The 20,642-nt window shown below is 42.7% G+C and overlaps 1 protein-coding gene across 2 annotated transcripts in view; it reads right to left on the bottom strand.

Annotated features, from left to right (window-relative positions):
• ANKRD11 (ankyrin repeat domain containing 11) overlaps positions 1–20,642 on the bottom strand; it is a 194,611-nt gene that overhangs the window by 42,014 nt on the left and 131,955 nt on the right. For both annotated transcript variants that reach the window (XM_073659192.1, XM_073659191.1), the window contains one exon: positions 7,191–7,335. In XM_073659192.1, coding sequence (XP_073515293.1) covers positions 7,191–7,277 — 87 coding nt within the window. In that variant the 5' untranslated portion in view covers positions 7,278–7,335. The remainder of the gene's footprint in view (positions 1–7,190; positions 7,336–20,642) is intronic.

The raw sequence follows: 20,642 nt of genomic DNA on the forward strand, positions 1-20,642 counted from the left end.
TTATATCAGGAGTGATATAATTAACTCAAAATGCATTAAAATCAGTGTTCCTTTTTCAGCGATTGTTTTTTGAGAAACGATTGGGCATACCAGCAACAATCCATACCCCTCCCTAAGCCTTTTGTTAAATTAAAATATATAGATCACATCAAACGAGTAAACCGTGAACCTGGGAATTTGCTTTACTACCGCACTGTTGCTCTACCAGTAAGGTATAACTTCTCCCACAACAGAGGGAAAAGGGTTAATAGTTACATTATTATCCACTATGGAGATGGTAAAAATCTTCCTCACAGCCAAGAGACCAAAGCAGCATCTAATCCTAACTAGATCCAGGCAGATGAAAGGGTGAGCACAAGATCAAACGATTTCCACTGACCCAGAACACACTAAGGGAGAGTGATGGCGGAGAAAAAAAATGGAATTGTATTAAAGCAAACCATTCCCATGATTGCCCACATTTCACCCAATTTAATGTCCGTGTTTACGTGTGCACTCGCTCACATGGCTGCAAGCTTTGTAGTTGTTAGGCTTTAAGACTTCAGACTTAGAAGTGGAATAAAAAGGTATCTGTCAGTAAAAGTGCCCTTGTTTTCAGGATGGTTATTGGATGCACCTCTGGGTGTCTCCGAATGTGCCTGCACCCATCAGATGGGCCTCTGCACCCCCAGAGGGATTTCATTCATTTTCACACCACTAAAACAGGGCCCAGGAAAGATACGGCTGTGACCCATTATTAAACACCAACAAATCCTGACATATCGCATGCCTCAAGGCCTGTGTGTCGTCAGTCCACCATAGGCTCCCACTGCAAAAACAGCGGCCCCCTCTATAGGGACATAAGTGTGCAAATTCAGTTAAATAGTAAGTAGATGAACTCCAGACAGATGGAGGCTAAAAAGTGGATGTGGGCCTATATAAACATTAAAGAGGTCAGAAGAAAAAAGTCTGCAAACACATTATGTGACTGCAGATTGCCAAATAATGGGAGATGTGCACACTCCTGATTCTCCTGTATTCTCCAAGCAAGTGACTTGCGATCATGTGCCGACTAGTTTTTGCGCAAAAGGAGAGAATGGAGAAAAGTGAAGCGGCAAGTGACCACCAATTCACACAGGGAATAGTGTGCACATGGTCACAAAGTGACTGCAGACTTTTCTTCTGAGACCAGACAATTGCTTTAAAAGGGGTTTGTCCATTTTCAGGAAAGTGGACGAAAATGCCTTAAAATACCTAAAATAAACACAGCCGGCGCTGCTCCGATCTCAGCATTTTGGCTCCAGCGGTGACATCCGCGATAGTTTATCAACGCTGCAGCTAATCATTGATAGCCCATTTAACTGGTATTTGGGGGGTCATTTTCATGTAGTCATCATAAAAACCCCAAAACTTCCTGATATATATCTAAAAGTGAAAACTCAGCGTAAACATTAGTGCAGGTGAAAAACCCAGCACTACAGGTAGAAAGGAAGCCCACATTAACTATTAGATGGCCAGCCGCAACCTCGAGGCTGATAACCACAGAATATGGTCATCTCCAGATATAAATAAATGTTACTCGTAGAAGATAATGTCATTATACAGAAGACCGTGAATCCCTCGGTTGCAGAAAACATGGACGTTTCCCTCTGTGCAGCAGCAGTGCCCGAGCTGTGAGTCACCATCTCCAGGGCCGGCGACAGCAGCAAAGAAACAACCATCAAATGCAGACGTGAGATTTATGTTCAGAGGGCTTCTTCATCTTAGTGACACGTTACACTCTTTCCAACACGACATTTACACAGCAATAAGAGGTAAGTTTGCAAAGGTGGCTGGTATCCTAGGCAACAAGCAGCATCAGCGGTGGCCGGTCTCTTAGGCAAGGAGGGCAACCTTACAAGCTCTTTACCAATAAGCAATACTCTGATCCTGGTCAGATCCTTTCCTCCTGAGATGTAAAGCCATCACTGCTGGCAATTTCTAGAGGACATACTACTGGTGACCCTGTATGGCTGCACAGGTTGCACCAATGATGTAAGGGGGCCACTACCACCTCCAAAGCAGCTTCTGTCAATCATTATTGGACTGCAAAGGGCCCCTATACTGTTCTTACACTTATTCGGTCTATGTCCGGCCTGCGGCACAACCACGACCACGCCATTGGTCTGAAGTATCCATTAGGTGGTCATTGACTGGGTACAATGAGACATAGGTGCTTATAATAAAAGGTTCAAAAATGTCTGGATGTGAGAGTAGGGATGAAACATGACAGCTACAATACTACAGAAGAGTAAGGCTATGTGCCCACGATGCAGAAATGCTCAGGATTTTTTCCTGAGCGTTTCTACGTCTCCCTGGCAGAAAAAACGCATGCGGATTGTACATGCGGATTCCTGCCAGGGACATGCGGATGTGAAGCGTTCTTCACTTGCATTTCCGCATGCGGGTTGACAAGCGCTTTCCAAGCGATTTTAGCATCACTTGGAAAGTGCTTGTCAACTTGGTCACACTATATAAATCCATGCAAACAGCATGGATTTATATACTGTGACCGAAAGAATGGTAAAAAATAAAAAAATAAATCTATACTTGCCTTCCGATTGCCCGCGGTGTCTTGCTTCCCTCCGTTCGCCCTTGCTGGCAGCGGTACACTGAAGGACCTGCCGACGTCAGCGTCACGTGACCAGTCACATGACTATGATGTCAGCGCAGATACTTCAGTCCATTGCGAACTGCCGGCATGCGAGGAGGAGTGCACCGCGGGCCGTCAGAAGGCAAATATATATTTTTTTACTTTATTCTTTTTCTTTTTTTTTTTTTACAGGTTCTATGGTACCCGGGTCCGGAGAAGAGTCTCCTCTCCTCCACACCCAGGTACCATCCGCACATTGGAACGCATGGAATGTGCATCTACATATACAGTGATGTGTAATCCATGCGGTCTAATGCAAGTCAATGGCGGCGAAAACGCAGCACTTCCGCAAAATAATTGGTAGTGCTGCGTTTTTTTCCACAATGATGACCCGCAGCGGAAATTTCCGCAACATGTGCACAGCGTTTAATCGTTTTTGCAGCTGCGGAAATGCTTAAAAAACGCATTGTGGGCACACAGCCTAAAGCAGTTTATAAAATCTGAAGGAGGTAAATTGTATTCATTTTATAAAAAATCCATTCACTCTTAGTAATTCAATCAGGTAAAATAAAAACAGATAAAACACGGATAAAGCACTGAGGTAGGCCTCTCATTTTTCATCTGATCCCCAGGCTGAAAAGTGATCCTATTTTTATTTATTTTAAAACAGATGTGTGTGTGCATGGATCAATGAAACTCTGGGTCTGTGTATTGTCTTGTTTAACGGGTGATTTTTCATTTTTGTGCCTTCTTTTCATTGACAGACATAGGAAGTAGTTTGGAGTCAATGTTAAAATGAATGTTGTCCATGTATTAAAAGAGTGAGAGAAGTAAAATGAGAAGTTGTGGAAAGGAGCAAAAAAACAAAAACAAAAAAAAACATATTGAAAGCCACAACTTTAGTCTTTGTTTTTACAGTATCCATCATATGGTAAAAAGGACTGGTGAACTTGATGCTCTCCATGTCATTACAATTAAATGGAATCCGTCAGAAGGTTTTTGCTATGGAACCTGAGAGCAGCATTATGGAGAGACAGAAACCCCGATTCCAACTATGTTTCACTTACTGGGCTGCTTGCCACAGTTGATAAAATCCCTGTTTTATCTGCTGCAGATCTAGCAGTTCTCTGAATGCTAGTTCGGTATAACCCGCTCACACCACTGACTGGCAGCTTTCTGCCTATGCAGAGTGTACACAGAAAGCTGCCAATCAGTGGCGAGGGCAGGGTTATACAGAGCTCATGAAAATGGGGACTACATGGCAGAATTACTAGTTCTCTAGTGATAAAATCACTTAGCAGGAGATTATCAAAACTGCAGCAAGCAGTCCAGTAAATGATCCATTGCTGGAATCAGGGTCCCGGTCTCTATATTATGCTATCCTCAGAATAAAGGTGGCAAAAACCTGGTGACAGCCTTAATCCCTTTCTGACGTAAGGCGTAATAGTACGTCCTTGTGCCCTGGGCCTTATGGTCCGGGTACATAATACATCTCGGCGATCGCACAGTTGCTGGGCGGGCTCGATTGCCACCGGGTGTCCGCTGACTGATAGCGGACACCCGGCACTTAGTGCCAGGAGTGGTGCCCACACTGCTCCTGGCACTTTAACCCCCTAAATGCTGCGATTGCTGCATCTAGCAAGTATACAGAGGGACTGAAGCCTCTCTGCTCTTGTATTGGAGACCCCGTGACGTCATCGCAGGGTCCTGATCGTTGCCATGGTGACCAAATGTCACAACGACATCCAGGTCACCAGCAAGTTAGTTTGATCATAAGCAGTGCATTTGTGTCTGCAGCACCGACAGTTATGAGGTATAGCAGTGATCCAGCACCGCTATACCTTATAACTGCGATCAGACTGCAGAAATTGAAAGTCCCATAGTGGGACTAAGTAAAAAAAAATAAAATGTAAAAATATTTTTTGAAAAATCAGAAAAGAAAAATATACATAGTACTTATAAATATTATGAAAAGAAAAACAAAGCGGGCCTCAGAACTGCGCTCAGCGAGAGGTGTCCTGTCACTCACTGAGCTCAGCGAAGCTCCGGGGCTCGCTCACTGGAGGGAGTCATTCTCCCCAGCTCCTCTGTGTGAGCGGTCAGGTGAATTACAGCGGGGGACATCTTCGGACAGGTGAGTATAAGATTTTTTTTTAATCCTTTTACACCAGGACACAGCGGTAGCAGACACTACTCTCCCCATTGTCTCTTGCTCACGCTGATCGCAGGGCAAGCAAGGGACAATGATGAGGGCAGCGTTCAGCACTCGGTGCGTGGGAACAGCGGTAACTGTACACTAATTCCCAGGCGCTGGTATGTGTCACACGGATGTCATCTGTGTTGGACGTTTTGCAGCCCAAGCAGCGCGAAAAAAATGGACATGTCAGTGTTTCCACGGACCGTGTGTCTGTGGGCAAAACACGTTGACATGTGCACAGACCCATTCATTTGAATGGGTCTGCGTGTGTGTCTGGTACGTGTGGAAACTGTCACTACACATACTGGACACACTGACATGTGAAAGAGGCCCAACTCTGATGTCTTATAGTGAATGGATCCCTCGGGGATTAATCTGAATCACGTAGGAGCTTTGCACATGGGGTCTGCATACTATTCTAGGAAAATATGCGCTCCAGGAGGCAGATTGCGGTCCGTCCCTCCAGAGTCTCACCGTGTGGCTAAGCAGCACTGTAGAGCCACATACGGGGTATTTCTAAAATCAGCAAAAATTGTGGGACAAATTTTGGTATTGTTTTTACCCATTTCCCAGAGTGAAAAAGTAAAAGTCTGGGGCCAACAAACCTTTGGTGGAAAAAAATTTAATTATTCTTTTTTCACCGCCCAATGGTGTAAAATTCTGTGAGCCACATGTGGTGTCAACATGCTCACTGCACCCCTAGATGAATTCATTTAGAGGCATAGTTTGTAAAATGGGGCCTCTTATGGGTGGAGGGGTTCTGCTATTCTGCACCTTAGGGGCTCTGCTAATGTGACATGGCACTGTCAAACCAGCCCAGCAAAATATGAACTACTATATGGCGCTCCTTCCCTTCTGAGCTTTGCACTGTGCCTCAAAAGTAGTTTTCTCCCACATATGGGGTACCTACGTGCTCAGGAGAAATTGCACAACAAATTTTGGGGTTTCATTTATTTTGTTACCCTTGTGAAAATAAAAAATTGGGGCTAAAAGATTATTGTGGCAAAAACGTGATTTTTTTGGCATTTTTTTTTTTTTTAAGTCAACGTTATAATTTTATGTGAAGCACCTAGGGGTTAAAGGTGCTCACCACACGTCTAGATAAGTTCTCCGAGGGGGTCTAGTTTCCAAAAAGGGAGCACTTGTTGGGCATTTCCACTGTTTAGGCACATCCGGGGCTCTGCAAACGAGACATGACGCCCGCTGACAATTCCATCAAAGTCTGCATTCCAAAACGTCACTCCTTCCCTTCCAAGCTCTGCCGTGCACCCAAACAGTAGTTTTCTCCCACATATGGGGTATCCGCTTGCTCAGGAGAAATTGCACAACAAATGTTATGATGCAATTTCTCCTGTTACCCTTAAGAAAACGCAAAATTGGAGGCTGAATAACATTTTTTGTGGGAAAAATGTGAAAATGTTATTTTTACGGCTCAATGTTATAAACTTCTGTGAAGCACTGGAGGGTTCAGGGTGCTCACCACACATCTAGATAAGTTTCCTGAGGGGTCTAGTTTCCAAAATGGGTTCAGTTGTGGGGGGTTTCCACTGTTTAGTTGCAGAAAAGCTCAGGAAAAATCCGGAGCATTTCTGCATTGTGGGAACATAGCCTGAGGGTTTTGTGTGTGTAATGAGCAGATTTCTTTTTTATATACCACTTTGGGGCACGTCAGAAATTGATAGCTTCCTATTGTGGAGCTGTGATTTGCTTTCTGTTATGTAGTTTACGGATTGAGTTATTTGTATTTTGTTAGATCAGACTTTTAAAGACGCAGAAATAACAAATCTGTATACTTTTTTTTTAATGGGGGAAAAGGGAACCGATTCACATTACTTTTTAATATTTTTATTACTTCTTGGCTGTTCCTTAAGAAGGCTTTGACCTGTGATCTACCGATCACAATGCTACATATAATGAAAACCATAGGGTGGTATTGTCGTGGTAAATACGGGGGCCTTCAGCAGACCCCTGGCTGCCAAAGCGTCGTGGGGGGAGGGGATGGGTGCATGGAATGGACCGCAGCTTCAAACAGTGTGATGTAAATTCTGCTGACAGGGGTTGACAGTGGGATTTAAGAGGTTAACAGCAGCTATTGGCTGTGCAACACAGTCATCTACCAGGAAAGGTGCAAGCTCAGTTTCTGGGAGTGCATCAAAGAAAGGGAACCTGACCAATGAGTCAATAGTATATCATATGTTGGAAAGGAGTTAAACAAAAAAAACCAGACAGCACCTTGACGTGTACAATGGATATATGGAATGCAGCCTAGGCCTAGTATATGCAAAAATTACTACTTTCAATGAGACTCACATAACTGCAAGAGTCAACCCTTGCATTTAACATGCTAGGAGTACAGAAGTGCAAATAGAGCAGCTGTTTTACCTTTTTCCCAGTTTGTTTCTCCACCATGTCGTAGCTGAGAGAGAATTCTTCTGGCTGTGGTGTTTTAGAACACCCACCCTTGGGCATCGTTTTGCCTTGCTTATTTGGCCTTCATTTATGCCCCTATCGCTTCGTCATCAACAGTCTGAAAGACAAAATTAAGAACAGAACAGGTTAGCGGCTCATTGACTTTTCACTTGCACATAATGTTAAAAAAGTGTTTTTTTTAGGGGGTGCTGCATAGTTACTGTATCTGCAACCAGCACAGACAAAAAAAAAAAATCACAAATGTTAAGGTCATCCCTTTATAAATCAAACAGGATTACAATGAAAGATAACAGGAGCCACCATTCACAATAGCCAATGGTCACAGCTCACCTCCTCCTCGCTTTACAAATGACCATTGCAAAGAAAGTCAGTAACCCCATGTTAAAAAAAAAAAAAAAAGGTTAAGTTATTTTCTGACACATTCCCTTTAAAGTAGGTTAGGGGTCTGTCTAGTACGGTGTGCATCTCTTTTCAGATCTCAGTCACAAGAAGAACGCAGGGAAATGTGGACATGTAATACAGATTGATCTCTCCCTATTTATGTCTATCGATTTCTTTTTAAGTTATGTCAATGCTCCGTTTTTCTTTGGTTTCAGTCATATTTCTTTCATTGTTCAGCCGCAAATAGAGCAAATATGGGTGAGAAAAAAAAAAGCAGATAAAAATAAGAAAAAAAAAAAATTATCCATACTCAGAGCCCCCAAAGCAATTAAACCAGCAGGAGGGGTATAAAGCGGCAGCCAGACACCCAAATCTGTCAGGTTAGCTGATAAGGGTGTGTGTATACGTTGAGTATTTGGATGCAGAAATTTCTGCATCTCTTGGCAGGAAAATCTCAACAGCGAACACACGTTTTTGCTCTCAGACCGCAAAGAATGCTATAGAGAGATAGATGTTCTAGACAAACAATTGCACAATCCCCCAGACATTATACAATTTCACCCTATGGAGCTTTTTATGAATAAATAAATGAAAAAACTGATGTGGGGTTCCCCCATTTTCTGTAGCCAGCAAAAGGTAAAGCAGACAGCTGTGAGCCAATATCAATATGGGAAGGTCCATGTTATTTGGCCTTTCCCTTCCCAGCCTAAAAATACAAGCCTGCAGCCGCCCCAGAGGTGGCGCATTACATGAGATGCTTTCAGTCTGGCGCTTCGCCTTGGCTCTCCCAGATTTCTCTGGTGCATTGACAATCGGGACAGTGGCGGCTGGGATTGATGTCCAGCTGTGTAGTGTCCAAAAACACAGCCAACATCAAGCCCTGGTATTCGTAATGGAGAGGTGTCTATTAGACAACCCTATTACTAATCCCGTAAGGGGAAAAAAAAAAAAAATACAAGAATACTTCATTCAATTAAACACCCTCCAACACTATCCCTCGTTCACCAATTTATATATATAAAAAAAAGTTCCACGCAGGTCTGACGTAGTCCACAGTGACCAAGAACGTCTGAAGAGCCGTGAGGTTACGGCTCTTCAGAGGGAGGCGTGACCCGGCGCCTCAGACACCGTGACAGCAGTATCCCTGCTCTCCAGACGTTCCTGGTCACTCTGGACTATGACTGAAATAGCCGTGTATCAATTAAAAAGTACATTTTATAAAATCAAAGTGTAAGTGCTTACAGACTGACATGAATACAATAGAAGAGTGATCCACTCATACACTCCCTTTCTCCAATGTCACACCCAATATAAGGCCATCAAGTGTTCAAATGACCTCTCGTGTGTTAATGGTCGTCCGAAATACACACAGGAAAGTATGTATTAACTAGAATAGTCCTGCTAACAAGAGTCAATGGTAACTCAACCAACAAAAAAGCACCTGATGATACATAGCAATGACCATACGAAGCCAACATCACCTCAATAATAGAGGAGCATGAAGGTCAGTGTTAAATATAATGAGATGCTTATTAGACAGGAGAAATACAAAAGGTAACATGATTGTTTACCAAACACGCAGCAAATCATAGTATTTGGGTCTTCCTAAAGTTAGCCCTCCTTCATGGTTTGATACTCCATTTACACAAACATACCAATAGGCAGGATTTTCGCTGCGAAAACGCATTAAAATTTTTGCAATAGGTCTGCCATGTAATGCAATGCAAATCCGCATGTGTTGTGCACATCATGTGGAGATTTCCGCTGCGGATTCACATTGCGGTGAAAACCTCAGCAAGACCAATTGTAGTGCGATTCCGCTGCAAAATCGCCGCCATTGATTTGCATTGGACTGCATAAGATCTGCTTGACTACACGTATGGTACCCGGATCTGGAGAAGAGGAGACTCATCCGACGCAGGTACCATCGTACCTACAAGTTAAAAAAGAATTATAAAGTTAAAAATAATAATAAAAAAATCACTCACCTCTCCGGCGCCCCCGGTGTCCTCCCGACAACAATTGGCTCTCCTTGGCTCCCAGCGGTGATCTGCAAGGACCTTCGGTGACATCATTTAGTCAGCCGATGGTCACGCGACCACTGACATCAGCGGTCAGGTGATGGTCGGGTCACGATCAGCTGACTAAATGACGTCACCGGAGGTCCTTGCAGATCACCACTGGGAGCCAAGGAGAGCACATCGTCGCCTGGAGGACACCGGCGGCCGGTGAGCGAGTAGGAATATTTTGTACTAAGTAATTTCTTTTTTTAAACTATCGTATGGTCACACAATATAAAGCCATGCCGGTTGCATGGATTTATATAGTGTGACCAACTTGTCAAGCACTTTTCCAAGTGATGCTCAAAATCGCTTGGAAAAGTGCTTGAAAATACGCATGCTTAAACCGCATGTAAAAAGCTAAAACGCTTCTCCCTGGTAGAAAAAAAACGCATGTCAATTCCGCATACGTTTTTTCTGCCAAGAGGAGAGGGAAAAAAAAAAAAAAAAAAACACATGCGGATTTTGGTAGGAATTTCTGCATCATGTGCACATAGCCTTAAACCTGCACTTTTATAGCATTTTTAAAATCGACTTTACTGAAGTCAATGGGTGAAAAGTACAAAAAACGCTACAAAAGAGCTGAAAGAATTGACATGAAACAGATTTGAATCTGCACCAAATCTGCAAGTCACAAATAAGCAACGTGTGCATGACACGTCAGGATACTCACTCACTTTGCTGGCACTGGTATTCCCTTCAGGTTTTGTGACAACCCCGCATGGCAAAAACGTGACGTGTGCACACAGACTTAAGGGTACAGTCACACTTTCATCCACAGTATATTAGTCACATGGTTATGCTACAAAAATCAGATTTGTTTAGCAGACCTTTAAAATGGGATGGTTTCAAAAGTGATATTTATGGCCAGGTCCCACCTTAGTCTACACAATGAGGGGGCCGTTCCCACTCCCAGCTGGCATCCGACCAGCAGTGCACAGTTGTATTCAGAACACCCCCTTAGGATCACTTTATACGATACGATCACTGATTGGTGGTAGTTTGACTGCGCACTGAGCGATCTATAAGAAATTGCTCTGTGTGTATTGGCTGACATTGTCCACGGCAGCACGAGTTCCGTTTATGCAGGACGATGTGCCACCGAGAGCAATGAATGTTTATGATGCATAAAAGATCATTTCACTCGATGAACGCGCACTTTGCTTGTTCACTGGGTGATCGGCAGCCTGTTTACACAGCAAGATAATAGTGAAACGAGCAGCTTCAACATTTCATTGTTTTATGTAGGCAACTATGAAAAGAAAATAGTAGCAATCAGATTAAGTACAAATGAATAGATAAAAAATAACTCCTTCCCAACATATGATGTACTGGTAAGACATGTAGGGTGTCGATGTATGGAGCAGGCTCAGGAGCTGAGCCCACACCGTACCCAGGAGAGGCCAGCAGTGATACACAGACTGCATCGTGCAGTATCCGGTCCCTGCTGATTAATTGTTAAAATATCACTGTCAAATCACTGAGCATCATTTAAATAATGCAATCATTGGTACATTCACCAGTTCCATCACCCCACCATAACACTTTTTTGCTGGGTGTGGGAGCTGATGAGTCATCATGCCAGTCAAGGGCCTTCTGGAAGCCCTTCATGATGACAATTTTGCCCACCTGTGAAGCACATGCTTGATAGGAGATTGATCATTTGCTTGTATGTAGACAAAATTTACAAAAGGTTCAAATTTCCTATAGGAAATATAGATTTTTAATGCAGTAGTGATGCCCATTATGCTCAATTTTGTTTGATTTAGGCTATATTCCCACACGTTGTGTTTTGCAGCTTATTTTGCTGCAGATTTTTATGCAAAATTTCAGCTGCCTTTTACAGTGCCAGCAAAGCCTGAGAAACCAGAATTCTCTGTTCACACCTTATTTTTTTGGCTTCGTATTTTGTACCTTGGTTGGGTTTTTGCAAAATAGAGCATGTCAATTTCACTCATAGAAAGTAATGGGTGGTGGTGGGGGGGGGGGGGGGGGGGGGGGGGACGCAAAAATTTTTTCAGCGTTTTGATGGCAAAATAGAATGGTTTTTTTATTTCACAGAACTTTATGTACATGCATAAATAGACGGACACAGCTTTAATATTGAGGGATGTGGGGCAGTGTTACTCATACAAAAAAAAAGGGGAAAATTGTTTACACATTTTCCCTTTTTTTGTATGAGTAAGACTATGTTCACACATTGTGTTTTTGCTGAGGTTTTTTTTTCCTGCAGCAAAACCTGATCTCTTGCAAGGAGGTTTGTTCAGGATTTTTCTTGCTTGTTTTTGGTGCTTTTTTTCACTGTCCTTTTGTCTCTTTACGCATGTACATAAAGTTCAGTGAAAAAAATTCATTCTGGTTTTGGCACAAAAATGCCGAAAAACCTGACAGCTGCTTTTTTTTTTTTTTTTTCACCACCCATTATTTTCAATGGGTGAAAAAAAAAAAACTGAAAGAAGAAGTGACATGCTCTATTTTGCAAAAAAAACACGCAAAGCACAAATTCCTGAACAAAAAAAAGCACCAAGATGTGTGCATGAGATTTCTGGAATCTCAAACTTTCCTGGTACTGTAAAACGCAGCTGAAAATGTGCATAAAAAAAACAATCAAAAAAAGCTGGAAAAAACCCAGATGTGTTAACATAGTCTAACACTTTCCACACATCCCTCAATAATAAAGCAGTAAATCAAACAAAAAATAGGCATATCAGGCATCACCACCGCGGTAAAAGTCTGAGCTGTCAAAACAAAATTAAACTGGAACAGGAAATGCAAAATTAGAACGAAAAAGATAAGATAAATACTCCTATGGCAAGAATTGTATATTAGTTGCAGAACCTTCCCCAAAAGATTGCAAGAAGTGATCAAAATGGGGGAAAAAAATTCTAAAATCATAACAGCAAGTAAAGTTACATGAAAATATATATTCTGGTATTATATAATTGATACCTGTCACTTTCTACCATACTCTAATATCGTCCTTCCCACCAAGCAACTGCAAACACTACCCAGTCATGCTGGCAAACAGCAGCTGTTCACATGACACACTCGTGGTCTGACGCTGCTTTTTTTGAATCCGGCTTGTATGTATGTGTATGTACGGTGTATTAAGTGCTTTTACATGAAACTAAACTATTAACATACTGGGAAAACATTGATGACAAGCAGCTATGACTATAAATATACTTTCTTTTGGGACAATTTTTTCTTCTTCTAAAAATCGTGAATCACAAATATCACTGCCTGAGGTCAAACACGTCTGGGCTGGCAACATCCCAGTGGGTAAGACGCTGGTTCTGCCATTTCTTCATACCTCATAATACTGGCACTTATACAGGCGATACCTTCATCTACATACTGCGTTTTGCTTTGATCCATAGATTTATATTGAGACAATGCGTTCCTATGGTCATGCCCAACATAACCTTTGCTACATATGTATAAATGGATAATTGTATGTGTATCCTCTACTTCTTGGTGACGTTGCCAAAAAGCAGCATGTCAATTTTTTCAGCATTTTTTTTCCTCATACGCAACTCTGTAGAAAACAGAATGGTAATCTGGGGGTGCCCGGCTCGCAGCGGAATATCCACCGGGCCTCTCGGAGGGTGTATCCGCTACAGAGGTCACATGGCGGAGGTAGGACAAGACTCTGTATTCCAAACATCTTCATGGTGCCTTTAATCTTGACAACGCTATTATTTCTCTTCTAGGCAAGTGCTGTGCCGACATGGAATGACAAAAGACTGCACCGGCTGGGCGGTGTTGCCAGGAAACAAGGTCAGGGGAAAAAAAAACACACCGCTTCAACAAACACTCAGGTACATGTTGTAACGAGACCTGAACCACTGACGGGAACAAGGAAAAATTAGAACAATTTTATTTTTACTAGGGACATCCCAAAGAAAAAAAAGAAAGTTTACTTAAGATCGAAAGTTCAACTTTTCACCCATTGGATACTTGCAATAGGCTGATAAGGCACCAAGCAAAATCTTTAAACAAGGGCAGAATTCTCCCCCATAGGAATCTGCAGAAATACTATGGATTTGAGCCCCACTTCTCTGTAACAGGGCTGTGCATGATCCAATTGTTTATATTGCTGCACATATTCAGATGAACGTTACTAAAAATTGCTAGTGTGACCCATCAGTCCTAAGGAAAGACTTCAGGGATGCTGCAGTGAGAATTGAGAACGGCTACAAAGTAGGGTTTATTGCATGATCCAGATTGAAGCCCTGAAGTATTAAAGATTGCGTAGGAGACAATTTCTAGTAACAAAAATTGGAGATCTGTCCACTTCCGCTAATCTTATCTACAGACATTAAGCTTTTGAACGATATAGAAAAAGATAGTGGCTTTCCTGCCATCAATGGCACTGCCGTTTGGGATGTGTTCACAGCCATTATGTCGCCCATTACACATGCACGGGGCAGTGAAGTCTGGCTTTCGTCCAGTGATCGGTTGTGTGTGACCTTGAACAGGACATTTCAGCTTTATGCTGAGGAAGAAAAAAAAAAAAAAAGACTAAAAAAGTATTACAAAGTCAATAACTCTTCCGTCGCCAGCTCTTGCCGAAGAGCGATAACAGCAAAAGACCAGAAAAGTAAGAAAAGCAGAAGGTTTACAAATCTGCCCTTATCCAATACAAGTCTACAACAGAACTGCACTGTCACTTACTAGGGGAGGGGGAGAGGATTAATAAACAGAGGACCAAAATAAACCTTGTAACGAATCACCCATGTCATTAAAAAAAAAAAAAAAACAGCAAAAACCAGTGAATACAGCAGTGAGCAGAGGCAGGCCGAGCACATGTTCCTGCATATTACAACCCGTTGCCCAGCAACAGTAGCGTACGGATCGTCTCACCATGGGGATGGGCTCCAGTATTTCCTGCCAGAGCTGCAGGTAGTCATCATTGATGTTGACGTTTTTTTTTTTTTTCTAGCTGCAACCAATGTGCCGTCCTACATTAATTTTTTTTTTTTCCCACAGCAAGTGATATTCAGATATATGGCAAAAATCAGTGCTGCTCACTCTCCATACACTGAGCATCTCCCTGTATCAGGAGCATCCAGTAAATCAGAAGGGTTTTGTTTTTTTCTCCCTTTTATTAACAGCAACTAATTTAGTTTTCTTAAAGAGGTTGTCCACTACAGTAGCATTGATAGCTGATCCTTAGGAAAGGTCATCAATGTCTGATTGGTGGCGGTGTGACACCCTGCACCCCCACAGATCAGCTGTTCTGTGTCAGCCAGAACTGATCAGTTGTGGACCTGCACAGCTCCGTCTACTGTATAGTGGCCGCGGCTGGGTACTGCACATCCACCCCCTACTCAAATCAGTACCTGTGGCCGCTACACAGTAGACAGAGCTGTGCAGCTCCACAACTGGTCAGTGCAGAGTGTCACACCACCACCGATCAGATATTGATCACCTATCCTAAGGATAGGCCATCAATGTTAAAATAGTGAACAACCTCTTTAAAGTTAAAATTTGCAAAAGTTACAAAAAAAAAAATAAAAATCTGATCCATCCCCCAAAAATCTCTTTTTAAAGATGGTCACATTCTCCGTTTACAAATGCCTAACTAACATGCGTCATATACAGTTTTATTCAATGGCTTTTCGTGACATTTTCATTAGTCAGATACATCTGTCAAGCAAATGCCACTGGAAAACCTCATGATTCATCCATATAAATAGGGCTGCGTTCACACAGCTCTCCACCAAAAAACAGGATTCCAAAAGAAACCTTACAGGAGCCATTTACTTTAAACGCATGTGAAAATAGACTTGTTGCCGAGTTTTTGGAGTGGAAATGTCATGTTTGAGGATTTGGACACTATCTGGCCTCCATCCTACCAGTATTCCTTTTTTTCTCCAGACATGTACAAAAATGTAATCTTATTAAGAGTCCACAAGAAGGAAGCCACACCTGTTCTTGTGGTTTAGTGATATACATGGATCGGGCCTCCATCTAGTAACCGAATTAGCGTTTTCTCCAGATTTTTGGGTGTAATAAATATAAATCTATCCATCTCAAACAGACAGCAAATAACAGTTATGGGAACAGGATCTTAGTTTAAAAGGCTATTCCCAAAAGAGTCAGTTATCCCCTATCCTTACTGACCACTCGGACCACCAGCGATCCTGAGAACAGAGGGTCTGGAACTGGGCTGTGCAGAGACTTGCTTTGTGTGAAGTGGAGGTGTGTGCGCTCAAACTTCCACTCCATTCATTGTCTATGTACTAGAGTTGTACTTGGCTTTCTACAGGAATCCCAATCACAGGATAGCAGTGGGTTCATGCTACCCCAATTTAAGCAATGACCCTTTATGTAAAATAATATACTTTGGCAGTGTCCATACAAGACCATATAACAGTGAATGAAATAAAGTAAATTTTAAACATTGAGAGATAGAATATCACCCCCCCCCCCCAAAAAAAAAATCAAGAAAATAAAATCCCATTGTATAAATTAGATACAATTTATTTGCATTTTGCAGTGAGAAATAAGTATTTGATTTCTCTGGCAAACAACACTTCATACTTGGTGACAAGCACAACAGTCAGACGTTGTTTGCAGTTGATGATGAGGGTTGCGCACATGTCAGGAGGAGTTTTGGTCCACTCCTCTTTGCAGATCATCTCTAAATCATTCAGATTTTGAGGCTGTCGCTTAGCAACTCGAAGCTTCAACTCCCTCCATTAGTTTTCTATGGGATTAAGGTCTGGAGACCGACTAGGCCACTCCATGACCTTAATGTGCTTTTTTTTTAGCCACTCCTTTGTTGCCTTGGCTGTATGTTTTGGGTCATTGTTTTGCAGGAAGACCCAGCCATGACCCATCTTCAATGCTCTTACTGAGGGAAGGAGGTTGTTGGCCAAAATCTCGCAATACATGACCCCATCCATCTTCCCTTCAGTATGGGGCAGACATCATATACCCTTTGCAGAAAAGCACCCCCCAAAGTAGAACGTTTCCCCCACCATGCTTCATGATTGGGACGATGTTCTTCGGGTTGTACTCCTCCTTCCTCCAAACATGGCGGGTTGAGTTAATGCCAAAGAGCTCAATTTTTGTCTCATCTGACCACAACCACCTTCTCCCAATAACTCACAGAATCATCCAGGGGTTCATTGGTAAACTTCAGACGGGCCTGCACATGTGCCTTCTTGAGCGGGGGGACCTTGCGGGCACTGCAGGATTTTAAACCTTTAAAGCTGTAATGTGTTACCAATGGTTTTCTTGGTGACTGTGGTCCCAGCTGCCTTGAGATCATTAACATGATCAAGGATACCCCACGAGGTGAGATTTTGCATGGTGCCCCAGATCGAAGTCGATTGACAGTCATTTTGTATTTCTTCCATTTTCTTACTATTGCACCAACAGTTGTCTCCTTCTCCCCCAGCGTCTTACTTATGGTTTTGTTGCCCATTCCAGCTTAGTGCAGGTCTATGATCTTGTCCCTGACATCCTTAGAAAGCTCTTTGGTCTTGCCCATGTTGTAGAGGTTAGAGTCTAACCGAGTCTGTGGACAGGAGTCCTTTATACAGGTGACTATGTAAGACAGCTGTCTTTATTGCAGGTAACGAGTTGATTAGGAGCTGGTCTGTAGGAGCCAGAACTCAATGGTTTGTAGGGGATCAAATACTTATTTCTCACTGCAAAATGCAAATAAATTTATCGAACTTAAACAATGTGATTTTCTTGTATATCCTCTGTGTTAAAATTAACCTACCCTTAAAATTATAGACTGTTCAAGTCTTTGTCAGTGGGCAAACTTACAAAAACAGCAAGGGATCAAATAATTATTTCCTTCACTGTATTTTACAGAGCCTTTAGTAAGATGTTCATTGCACACTTGTACATTTCTAATACGTCTAAACATTCCAGCATGGCATTACATTGCTCCTCGGCACGGCAGGACTATCCCACGTTAACTAAAGCCGCTTACACTCCCAGGATGTCAGATTGTGTATGCTGCAGACATGAAGTTCACCATGAGGGGAGAAAAAGCTAAAACTGAGTAACAATACATTACATTCAGACACAAGAATCACAGCAATATGTTGAACACACAGTATCATTTTAATCTCTTCATGGGGGGACAACTACAAGAACAATACACATGAACACAAGGACTGCCAGCAATATGGCAAGTAGATAATCTTATTACGGTCAGACTCCACCCATGGGAAAATTGCATGGAAGCATTTCAATCCCAACCTCCCCCTCTCCCCAGACATCTGCAGTGCATAACTAGGCTCTATGTTCAACAGACCTGTTTGACAGGGAGGAGAAAATGACTGGAGCGAGTATGATGAAATAGGGCTGCAAATTCCTGCTCGCTACTAGGTCACAAGACATTGCACGTGGCCAACAACTACATTATATTCTCTGCAGGGTTTAGATTGGGAAACACTGCTGTGGAGGGGGAGAGTGATGGCCAACCCTGGCAAGGCTTCTCCAGAAGGACCAAGTAGATGTGGATCTCTGTCACACTGTGCACATGATAAATATACAGGTAACTGCTGCAACATTTCCATTAAGATCAACTGAGACCAAATAAGGTTACATTCAGACTGCGCACTACAGCAGTGAGACAAAACCACAGCACAACTACTCAGTAGAAACCAGAAGACTAGGATTTCTCAGTGATCTCATCACCCACAAGTGAGGAATGGCTGAGGTACCACAACCTCAACCTTTCCTTAAAGGGTTCTTTTTTATTCAGGAGCGCACCACTCAGCTGCCTCCTGGCTTCTTGTTGGCCAGGGAAGGGGCGCTCCTGAAGACTGACAGTCTGGATCTGCAGCATAGATGAACGGAGTGCCGTCCCATACTGCTTGCGGTGTCCAAAGCCTCTACAACATCAGAGGAGCAGCCACCTTCATAGCTGCAAGTGCAGGCACTAATGCAGAGAGGTGTGTGCTCACTGCCTAGGTAACTGGCCACTCTGACTAAGCAGGGTGGCCGGTAACCTAGGTAACTAGCTGTACACAATAGAAATTAAAATCTCTATCTGGAAAACACCACTTACTCAATTTTCCAAACCCTCTCAATTTAACCTATTGATGAAGAGGAGACCAGAGGAAAAAAATAATATTACCGGTATTAACCTGATTTGCTTACATTTACCTGGTGCAGCACTTTTGTAAGGTTACGTTCACACACTGCATATTTTTGCGCACGCTTTTTCAAAATACGCAATTGTGCCTTGTGTCTGCCGGCAAAGTGAATGGCGGTAAGTATATGTATGTGTCTGTGTGTCGTGTGTGTACTGTGTCTATGTGTCGTGTGTGTGAGTGTCCCCCTAGCAGTATATGTACAGACAGCTTCTGGCTGCAGTACATACACTGCTTAACTTAAAAGAAAAAAACTATGGATACTCACCTATCCGATGGATGGGAGAGGCGTCCGGTCCGGTTGAAGGATGAAAAGCTGGATGGCAGAGCTCAGCTGCGATCCAGCCTGTCATCTCAATGCCATCCCAGCATGGGAGAATTCTCCTGCTCAAGCGCTGAGTGCAGGAGAATTCTCCCACGCTGTCAGTGACGTGCATGAGGTGAGCTGAGTTCATTGGACATGACCTCGGCTCATCTGGATGCCGTCACAGCCAGACACTGAGGAAAGCAAGCATGCCTGCGCTTCTCAGTGTCTGCGGCATGGCAAGCTGGATGGCAGTGTTCTGCTGCGATCCAGCCTGTCATGTGAATGTAGCAGAGGTGGAGCAGTCCTGGGAACTATGGAAAGGTAAGGATGATGTTGGTGTATTATTTTACTTTTATTGCAGAAGATATTGGCTTCAGCTGGAATGGGCGATGGTAAGTATGGTTTAATTTAGAACATTAAAAAATTGTGTGTTTATTTCAAGTAAAGGACTTTATTCTGGGTGTTGTGTTTTTTTTTAAATACTTTACTAGAAATTCATGGCAGTCATGTCTAATATTGGTGTGACCCCATGAATTTCGGGCTTAGAGCCTGCTGATAATACCAAGCTGGCCCTGACCCCTATTACCCAGTGAGCCACCGCACCAGGGCCCTGGATGAGTTGGGTACAGCGCCAGAAGATGGCGCTTCTATGAACGTGCCATTTTCTGGGGTGGCTGCGTGAAATTCATGAAAAAAAAAAAAAGGGAAGGAAAGACAGGAAATTACATCAATGACACTTTTTTTCTCTTTTTTTTTTTCCAACAAACTTTGTCTGTCTTTGTAGTGTACATAACAGAAAAAAAAGCATGTGTAATAAATCGCAGCAAAAAACGCAGTGTGTGAATGGAGGTGTTTTTTTCACCTGCGAAAAAAAACGCAGGTAAAAACTGCAGGAAAATATGTGCGCGTAAAAAAAAGCAGCAAATACGCAGTGTGTGAACGTAGCCTAAGAGAAGTTGTATAAAAACTGCAGTCTGAATGTGTAAACTTGGGTCCCGTACACAGTCTATAATGATGGCCACATTATTGCATGAGATTTAATACAGCGGCCCTCATGCAGTCAGCAAACGTCTCTAATAGTATAATCCAGAACAGCTCTTAATACGGCTTGCACTGAACATGAGACAATGGCCCTATTCACATGTCTGTCGGGTTACACGGTCCGTATACAGACTGATGTGGGGCTCCGGGCCTGATCCTACATCCTAAAATGATATATAAATATTAGTTCAGGTCAGAAGAACTACAGTGTGTAATCATTAAAATCCTATACCACACTCCGGTATGCCGAGTGATCACCACAAAACAAAAAGAAATACAAGAGTGATGAGCACACCCAAGTGTCACAAAATATTATACAAATAGCATAAACCATACACAAGCATAAAAACATGTCAACACACTGATCTCCTGTATGTAATGGAAAGGAACTCCATGCAAGAATATCCTATGCAATAAAATATGCCACAGCTATAGACCCAGAAATAATGGCCAGTTGCAAAAAGGTCCATACAAGATACAGATGGAA

Source organism: Phyllobates terribilis, unplaced genomic scaffold, assembly GCF_046119375.1.
Source record: "Phyllobates terribilis strain yellow unplaced genomic scaffold, ASM4611937v1 Scaffold_13__5_contigs__length_258822181, whole genome shotgun sequence".
Classification (NCBI taxonomy): domain Eukaryota; kingdom Metazoa; phylum Chordata; class Amphibia; order Anura; family Dendrobatidae; genus Phyllobates; species Phyllobates terribilis.